The 10,000-nt window shown below is 43.2% G+C and overlaps 1 protein-coding gene across 2 annotated transcripts in view; it reads right to left on the bottom strand.

The window, feature by feature from the left end:
• Nucleotides 1–10,000, bottom strand: part of LOC119580339 (myogenesis-regulating glycosidase-like) — an 84,235-nt gene that overhangs the window by 10,424 nt on the left and 63,811 nt on the right. For both annotated transcript variants that reach the window (XM_037928439.1, XM_037928446.1), the window contains exon 4: nt 8,955–9,244. In XM_037928439.1, the coding sequence (XP_037784367.1) occupies nt 8,955–9,244 (290 nt within the window). The remainder of the gene's footprint in view (nt 1–8,954; nt 9,245–10,000) is intronic.

The following is a 10,000-nucleotide window of genomic DNA, read 5'->3' as shown; positions in this document are numbered from 1 at the left end:
AGGGGGGAAAAATTCCACTTGCTCACCAAGGCTTGGCTAACGGAAAAACCCCAAAAATGTAATTTAAAAGGGGGTTTTTCCAAACAGCCCTTTGAGGCTTTATCCCGGCTTTTTGGGTTTTTGGGGGGAAACTCTGGCTGGGACGCAAGTTTTCCCAAAAAAAAGTGGGGAAAGAAGGCCCTTTAAAAAAAAAAGGAGGGAAAAACCGGGTTTTATTTTATATGATTAAAATGAGTTTTCCCCTGGGAGGCGCGGGTGAGAAAAATGAGACACGAAAAAAGGAAAAAAAAAAGCAGTAAAAAATTACATGGTAAAATTTCGGATTTTAGAGGCCCCCAAAAAGCCCACCACACACGGTTTTCGGGAAAACCATAGTAGAACGAGTGAGTATGAATCACCGTGCAAACTTCTGGCCGAAAATAATCCTTGGGGAAACGAAAATAACATCTAAAGCCTTTAACAATGCATCTTCTAGGCACAAGAAGGGGCGAATTTCCCCCATTTTGACCCCGTCGTTGGCAAATCTAACTCTTCCGACAGTACAAAAAAACGGATTTGAAAAGTTCAGTGGTTACTAGAATGTTTGTAGAGTTACCCGCCATTCTCCCCTTCTCTGTCCCTGTCTCTGTCACTGTCACTTCCACTCCCCCTGTCTCTGTCACTTTTTGTCTGTTGTTGTTATCTGTCTGGCTGTCTGTCTGTCGGTCTTCCCCCTCTCCCCTCTCTCTCTCTCTCTCTCCCTCTCTCTCTCCTCTCTCTCTCCCTCCCCTCTCTTCCCCCCTCTCTCTTTCCCTCTTTCCCTTTTCCTCCCCCTCCCCTTTCCCCCCCTCTCTTCTCTTCTCCCTTCTCTCTCTCTCTCCCTCCCCTCTCTCTCTCCTCCCTCTGTCTCTCTCTCTCTCTCTCTCTTCTCTCCCTCTCTCTCTCTCTCTTCCTCTTTTCTCCTTTTTCTCTCCCTTCCCTCCCCCTCTCTCTCCCTCTCTCCTCTCCTCCTCTCTCTCTTTTTCTCTCTCCTCTCCCCTCTCTCTCTCCCCTCCTCTCTCTCTTCCCCCCCCCCCCCCTCTCCTCTCTCTCCCCTCTCTCCCCTTCCTCTCTCTCCCTCCCTCCTCTCTCTCTCTCCTCTCCTCTCTCTCCTCCCTCTCTCTTCTCTCCCTCTCTCCCCTCTCTCCCCCTTTTCTCTTCCTCCCCTCTCTCCCCCCCCTCTCTCTCTCCCCTCCCCTCTCTCTCCCCTTTCCCCCTCTCCCCCCTCCCTCTCTCTCTCCCCTCCCCCTCTCTCCCCCCCCTCTCTCTTCCCTCCTCTCTCCCCTCCCCCTCTCCTCCCCCCCTCCCTCTCCTCCTCTCCCCTCCCCTCTCTCTCCCTCCCTCTCTCTCTCCCCTCCCTCTCTCTCTCCCCTCCCCTCTCCCCCCCTCCTCCTCTCTCTTCCCCTCCCCCTTTCCCCTCTCTCCCCTCCTCTCTCCCTCCCCCCTCTCTCTCCTCCCCCTCTCTCTCCCCTCCCCCTCCTCTCCCCTCCCCCCCTCTCTCTCCCCCCCCTCCCCCTCTCTCTCTTCTTCCCCCCTTTTTCCCCTTTTTCTTTTTCCCTCTCCTTCTCTCCTTTCTCTTTCTTTCCTCCCCTTTCTTCTTCCCTTTTCCCTTTCTCTCCCCCTTATTTCTTTTTCCCCCCCCTTTTTTGCCCCCCCTTTTTTCTTTTTAAACAAAACCCCCCGGCCTTTTTTTCCCTTCCCCTTTTTTCCCCCTTCCCCCTTTCTTCCCAAAAAAATTTTCCCTTCACCCCCTTTTTCCCCTTTTTAAAAACCCCAAAAAATTTTTGCCCCTTTTGCTTTTTCTTTCCTTTCCTTCTTTTTTTTCCCCTTTCCCCCCTTTTTTTTTCTTCTTTTCTTCTTTCCCCCTTTTTTTTTCCCCCCCCCCCTTTTTTTTCCCCTTTTTCTTTTTTTTTTCCCCCCTTTCTCTTTTTTTCTTTTTAAACTTTTTCCTTCTTTCCCCTCCTTTCCCCTTGCGGCCTTTTTTTTCCCCTTTTCACTTTAAAAACTTAAAAAAAAAGAAAAAAAAGGTTTTTTTTTTTTTTTTTTTTTTTTTTTTTTTTTTTTTTTTTTTTTTTTTTTTTTTTTTTTTTTTTTTTTTTTTTAAATTAAAAAAAAAAATAAAAAAAAATAAAAATTTTAATCCTTTGAAAACCATTTTTTTTTTTTTAAAAAAAAATCCCCCCATTTTTTCCAAAAAACCTCTCTCTCTCTCCCTCTCCCTCCTCCCCCTCTCTCTCTCTCCCCCTCCTCTCTCTCTCTCTCTCTCTCTCTCTCTCTCTCTCTCTCTCTCTCTCTCTCTCTCCCCTCCTGTGTCTGTCTGCCTGTTTGTCCGCCTGCCTGTCTCTCGAGGCTGTGATATCTGAGAACGTGGTATTCAAGTAGAAAAAAAATATAAATGAAAAAAAAAGCATACGGCCTGATTTCTTTCAATTACATTTACAGTATATCAAATCATACGCATGACCTATTAACATATCTTTGGTGTCTCCCCCCTTCCCCCCTGAGAAAACATGTAAACACAGACAAGGAGATAGCAAGAGCTGACAGAAAATACGCCCAAAACAGTTTATTGTGACAAAGAAAGGGGTAAAAATTAAAACGAAATAAAACTCCACACGGCAAGTAACGTCACTGCCGCCTTTCGACCTCCATATTCAGAATTTAAACCTTTCTTACAAATGTGGGTTAGACTCGCAGAATTCTCAAAGGGAAACGGAGCTGTGACACCTCCTTTTACTTCTGCATTTGAACGAATCAATAATCTTAAGTTCACAATTTATGAATTTAATTTTGCATCCTTTATGTAACTTTTTGGTTGTCCCCATTCGACTGACAATATGAAAAAAAAAAATCTTTTAAACCTTGTATCCTTTTTTTTATTTTCATTTTCAGTTTAATGGCTTCTAATGACTAAGAGAAAAAAACAATAATCAGGGTAATTAACTGTAACATTTATCCGGCTGCGAAACGAACCAACATTTTTTTTCCCTAAGAGAACTCTTCAGTAAGGCTTATAGCAACCAAACAGTGGATAAACATACTGAAAAAAAGGTAATAATTAGACTATAAAGAAATATAAAATAATAGCTGATTAATTAAAAACAATAATAGACTAAATACTCATCACGACCTCCTTTAGCAGTATTAGACCAGTTTTTTTTCACTTAAATCACTATCTATACTTAAAACCGAGACCCGTTTTTTTTCTTTTCTTTTTTTCACTTAAATAACTATCTATACTTAAAACCACTTGTTAACCCCCCTCCCCCCATACCAAACAAACACCTGCCTTATCTCTTATCAGGTCGAATGATAAAGTTCTTATCGGCATGACTATGTCGGTATGTAAAATACTTAACCCGGGCAAATGCTATCCACTGCCAGGAACAAAACGTATTTATAAAAAAAAATCTAGGTTGGGCTGATAAAAGTGATAATGAATGTAGGGGGAGTAATGATGGTGATAATAATAGCAATAATAACAGTAACAACAACAACAGCAATAATAATAATTAATGATGATAATGATGATGATAAAAATAATAACAATAATCATAATAATAAAAAATAATAGGTAGATAGATAGATAGATAGATAGAGAGAGAGAGAGAGAGAGAGAGAGATAGAAAGAGAGAGAGAGAGAGAGAGAGAGAGAGAGAGAGAGAGAGAGAGAGAGAGAGAGAGAGAGAGAGAGAGATAGAGATAGAGATAGAGATAGAGATAGAGATAGAGATAGAGGTAGAGAGAGAGAGAGAGATAGAGAGAGAGAGAGAGAGAGAGAGAGAGAGAGAGAGAGAGAGAGATACATACATGAATACGGCAGATTTCGAAAGAAAAGAGAACTAAGAGAGAAATAAAGGTCGCCATCATCTTTAACTCTAACGCGATGTTTTGAAACTTTTGATATTTATTTTGCTCGTCCCCAAAATGTCAAAGGGAACGCCAGAAAATCCATCCTGTCTATTTTCCCTTTCTCCCTCTTTTCTCTTTTTTGTTTTCTCTCTCTTTTCTCTTTTTTGTTTTCTCTCTTTCTCTCTTTTGTTTTCTCCCTCTTTCTCTCTTTTGTTTTCTTTCTTTCTCTTTTTTGTTTTCTCTCTTTTGTTTTCTCCCTCTGCCTCTCTTTTGTTTTCTCTCTTTCTCTCTTTTGTTTTCCTTTTTCTTTCTTTTGTTTCTCTCTGCCTTTTTCTTTGTCTTTGTCTTTCTCTTTCTCTTTCTCTCTCTCTCTCTTTCTCTCTCTCTCCACATACACACACACACATATGTATGTGTGTGTGTGTGTGTGTGTGTATTTCACTCTTCTTCTCCCTCTCTCCCTCTCCCTCCCTTTCCCTCTCCCTCTCCCTCTCACAAAGACTAAATACTATCATCATGTGCACGGTAAAGATGTGCGTTTAATACCAATTACCCGCTAATTTTACATATTCGATCCCTCAGCTGAGCACAAACCACACGACGGATACAAAGCGTATGTTATCTCTCGGTCAAGTTATCACGCGCGGGAGATACATACCAAGATATAAACAGATATATAGGTCGTTTGATAACAAATCGGTAAGTGGAGTGATCACGGGGGCTTAGGTCTCGAAATATTAACGATATCCTCTGCGGATAAATCATTATGGGTTATCTTGTAATCATTGCAGCGACGATGCTTGCACTGCAGATGAATACTTAATTGGGATGCGAAGTGACACTTGGGTCGAGTGGAAAATTCCATATCCTTTGTTTTCTTCGTTCTAAATGCTCTAGAAAACAGGATGGTCCCTCTTACACGTTTTCTCTCCTTACTTGTTCCTTCTTTCGTATCGGATGTTTCATTTCTCCTTCATCTCTCCTTCGTATCTGATCCTTCACTTCTCTTTCTTCTCCTCCATCTCTCTCCTTCTTATCTAATCTCTCACTTATCCTTCATCTCTCTCCTCTCTCTCCTTCACCTCCTCCATTCCACTCCTTCATCTCCTCCATCCCACTCCTTCATCTCCCTCATCTCCATTCCACTCCCTCCCATCCAATCCCTCACTTCTCCTTCACCTCTCTCATCTCCCTCCTCCTTCCTACCCGAATCCCTCACCTCCTCTTCACCTCCCTCATCTCCCTCCTCCTTCCTACCCGAATCCCTCACCTCCTCTTCTTCTCCGCGTCCCTCTCCTCCATCTCCACGTTTTCCGAATCTCGCCTCAAACTCCGGTTCAGGCAAACTTTCCGATAATCCACGCGAGACATGAGGCTCTCCCGGTGAAGGTGGCGGCGTCTCTTCTGCGGCGGAGGAACAGACTGACGAGGAGAGACCGGAGAGGGAGAGAGAGAGAGAGAGAGAATGGGGAAAAATATAGTTGAAGAGAAGATACCTATCGTTTTTATCTCGAGTGGGTTCTCTTTCTCTCTCTCTCTCCCTCCCTCCCTCCTCGTTGTCTTTCGTAATCAATTATCTGGTTTTATCGCTCTGTAGCTCGCTTTTTCCATGTCTCTCTCTCTCTCTTTCCCTGTTTCTGTCTGTCTCTCTTCCTTTCTCCTACTCTCTTCCTCTCTCCCTCTGTCTCTTCCTCTCTCCCCCCCCCCTCTCTCTCTCTCTCTCTCTCTCTCTCTCTCTCTCTCTCTCTCTCTCTCCGCATTCTTGGCGATCTTCCTCTCCTTTATCCTACCCCCTTCCCCCCTCCTCTTCTCCCAATCACCAGCAACTTTATCTCCAAAAGAGATACAATTTGATAATACGGATAAGAAGGGTTTACAGAGTGAGGTTGGGGGTTGGGGGGGGGGTCCTCTTCATCCCCCTTCCCCCCATCCCCTCCCTTCTCCCTTACCGCTACTAAGACCTCCCACCTCGAAAAAGAAAAAAAAATTAAAAAGACTTCGAAATCCGGTCTTCTGTCTTAAGTAAATGCCTCCTCCTGAATCCGTTTCCGAAACTTTAAAGAATGCGACGAGGAAATGCAAAGGCATTATGATAAACGATAATAAGCGATAAAATAATAACGAAAAGATCCTCACAGTGGGTTCCTCTTTCGAAAAGTGAATAGATATAAGAAATTATGGTGTCATATTAAAAACAAGAAAGAAAAAAAAAACTTGAAAAAGTAAATAAATAAATAAATAAATAAATGAACACAGATGAAAAAGAGAAAAAATCATTTTTTTTGTACACTACAGCTGCATGCCCTGTGGTTAGATTATGCCCCGTTGGTTGCAACAAGTGATTTACGGTTGTGTAAAAAAAAGCGCATTGTGTAAAACCACTTTCACAGTTTTGAATTTAAATGCCAACCAGTAGGCTACAAAAGACTGTCATATGATACGATTAACGCTGCAAAAGTGCCATATAAAGACTAAGAAACATATAATGACAGTTGAAAAAAATTCCAATAACCTGGTAGTCGCCTTCATTATGCAATAACCAAACTGTTGAAGAAATCATTATCAGTGTACAAGAGTCCCATACCTACCATAAATAGACAACTACCATTGGCTAGTTCGTAAGGGTCGAGTTATCAACCATTAATAGTTTAGTTTCATGGCCACGTATACTGTGAACTTTCTTTCTTTTTTTGTCATATGTGCAATAAAATACGACCGAAACAACGGTAAGATATTAACGTAAGATACTGACTGGTGTGTGTAATAAAGCGTGGATTTACAACCTATTCCATTAACCTATACTGTACATAAATTTCCTATCAGAATGAACTAGCTACCTTTCACCAAAACAACTATACAGACTTAAGAAAGTATTACCGGAAGCACCAAAAGCCTCAGTATACCTTTTAATACTACAACTACTACTACTACTAATAATAATAATAATAATAAAACATTTACCAGTAAAGTCAGCACGTTCTCGTTACTGAAATTCCTTCAGTTATCACAATGTATTTCCTGTAGACAGAATTGTATTTTTCCTCCAATCATAACGCATTTCCCAAAGTCAGATCTCAAACACGTGCACACAACAACAGGTTTTCAATACTGAGTGTGTTTTGCCCACAGCTTTCATTTTATAGAATTGAAAGAATGTACGTACGTGGATTGTGAAGCAACAGGTAAGTATTATTTCCTAACCCAGTATTTACATTCTCGATATGACGGAATGTGTCAGAGATAATCAAAACATACATTGCTTGTATGCGGACAAATATTTCGATGTATTTCTGAAGTTTAGCGTATTATTATAACATTCCCTCTCTGTCTCTCTGCCCCTGTCTCTATCTCTCTGTCTCCTTCACACTGTCTCTGTCTCTCTCTGTCTCACTCTCATTCTCACTCTCCCTCATCCTCTCACTCTCCCTCTCACTCTCACTCTCCCTCTCCCTCTCCCCCTCCCTCTCACTCTCCCACTCCCTCACCCTCACCCTCACCCTCACCCTCACCCTCACCCTCTCCCTCACCTCCTCAACACACAACAGGCTTACCAATCCATATGCACGAACATGACCAAAAGGCTTATCATAGGAAAGCATAAGATCAATTTGAACGTTTCCTTAATTACCGTAACGGCCGAACAAGCACGCGGAGGGCAAATAGGACATGGAAACATCCGTTCAGTGTATTTCTTCACATTTGTTCATCTTTGTGAGCGAGCGAGTGAGTGGGTGGGTGAATGGGTGGGTGGGTGAGTGAATGGGTGGGTGGGTGGGGGGGGGGGGGAGTGAGTGAGTGAGTGAGTGAGTGAGTGAGTGTGTTAGAGTGAGAGTGAGTATGCGTGTTTGTGTGTACATGTGCGTGTGATACCGTTAATATGTGTTCATCAATAGCCTTGATTAATTTAAAAAAAGAAGGAAAAAAAAATATATATATATATATATATATATATATATATTTAGGATGAATTCTGTAAAATCGCACTTTGATCCTTTTTTCCCCGTCGTTCGAGTTGGAATCGACTGACCAGTAAAAAAAAAAAAAAAAAAAAAAAAAAAAAAAAAAAAAAATTAGGTCACGTGTCTATTTTCGTTCTGGAGGTAAAAGCGAACAGGCAAACAGAAACGCGTGGTAGTTTTACTATACAATCTGTTTATATATTTTACTGAAGAACAGCAAATAATAACGATAACTGCCTACCTACTTACGCGCACGCACGCGCACACACACACACACACACACACACACACACACACACACACACACACACACACACACACACACACACACACACATAAAAAAAACGAACACAACCACTTTACGTCACTAAAAAAAAAAAAAAAACTACGTGCATAAGATAAATTATTAGTGCTGCACACTCAAAAACGCTCCTCACCTGCCATGTCTGCCACTCTAGAACCTCTCACCTGCCATGTCTGCCACTCTAGAACCTCTCACCTGCCATGTCTGCCACTCTAGAACCTCTCACCTGCCATGTCTGCCACTCTAGAACCTCTCACCTGCCATGTCTGCCACTCTAGAACCTCTCACCTGCCATGTCTGCCACTCTAGAACCTCTCGCCTGTCATGTATGCCACTCTCCAGACCCTCACCTGTCATGTCTGCCACTCCAGACCCTCATCTGTCATGTCTGCCACTCTCCTGTCATGTCTGCCACTCTCCAGCCCCTCACCTGTCATGTCTGCCACTCTCCTGTCATGTCTGCCACTCTCCAAACCCTCACCTGTCATGTCTGTCACTCTCCAGACCCTCACCTGCCATGTCTGCCACTCTCCAGACCCTCACCTGTCATGTCTGCCACTCTCCAGTCCCTCACCTGTCATGTCTGCCACTCTCCAGCCCCTCACCTGTCACGTCTGCCACTCTCCAGCCCCTCACCTGTCATGTCTGCCACTCTAGAACCCCTCACCTGTCATGTCTGCCACTCCTGAACCATCACCTGTCATGCCTGCCACTCTCCAGCCCCTCACCTGTCATGTCTGCCACTCTCCAGCCCCTCACCTGTCATGTCTGCCACTCTCCAGACCCTCACCTGTCATGTCTGCCACTCTCCAGACCCTCACCTGTCATGTCTGCCACTCTCGAGCTTGTCAAGCACCGAGAGGCGATCTGCGTCGTCCTCTTCTATCTTCTTATTCTTCCTTTTCTTCCTTTCGTCCTTGAAATTTATCTTCCCCTCCGGCACTTTATCATGTCTTTCGCCCTTCCCCTTCTTCTCCGCGTGGGCGTGGGCGGCGGAGGACGGCTTGTGGGCGTGGTCACTGGGGAGGATCTCGTCGGTGGGCGTGGCCGGCCTTCGGGGCTTTAGCTTCGGGGAGTCCTTCGGCAGGAGGAACGTCGTCTCCTGCAGTTCCTGAAGGAGGAGAAGGGAAAATGAGGGAGGTGAAATAAGGAGAGAGAGAGAGAGAGAGAGAGAGAGAGAGAGAGAGAGAGAGAGAGAGAGAGAGAGAGAGAGAGAGAGAGAGAGAGAGAGGGAGAGAGAGGGAGAGAGAGGGAGAGGGAGAGGGAGAGGGGAGGAGGAGGGAGAGGGAGGGAGGGAGGGAGGGAGTGAGGGAGGGACGAACGGGCGAGGGTGGGAGGGTGGGAGGAGGAGGAGGTTCGCGGAGATCGGAAGAGATGGGTGGAGTTTGGGGAGTGTGCGTGTGTGTGCGTGCGTGTGTGTGTGTATATACGTGAGCATGTGCGTGTACACATGTGTATATATGTATATATGTATATATATATATATATATATATATATATATATATATATATATAATATATATATATATATATATATATATATATATATATATATATATATATATATGTGCGTGTGTGTGCTTTCCTTCTTTTCTTAAGTTGCACCCTAATGATTTTTTCTACAGGAATAAAGATAGGAATAAGAGCAAGAATCAGAATGATGACGATGATGATAAATAATAGTGATAGAGAAGCAAAAGCAGTAGTAAAAGTCAATAACAATAGCAATAACTACTACAGCAGTTATTGCTATTACAACGAATTACAATGATAAATATGATACTGCTGATAATCATGGTGATTAATAATGATAACAAAATAATAACGATGATGATGATGATGATGATGATGATAACAACAACAAAAC

The sequence above is a fragment of the Penaeus monodon genome, chromosome 2 (assembly GCF_015228065.2).
Source record: "Penaeus monodon isolate SGIC_2016 chromosome 2, NSTDA_Pmon_1, whole genome shotgun sequence".
Lineage (NCBI taxonomy): Eukaryota > Metazoa > Arthropoda > Malacostraca > Decapoda > Penaeidae > Penaeus > Penaeus monodon.
This window is presented reverse-complemented; position numbering and strand designations above follow the sequence as displayed.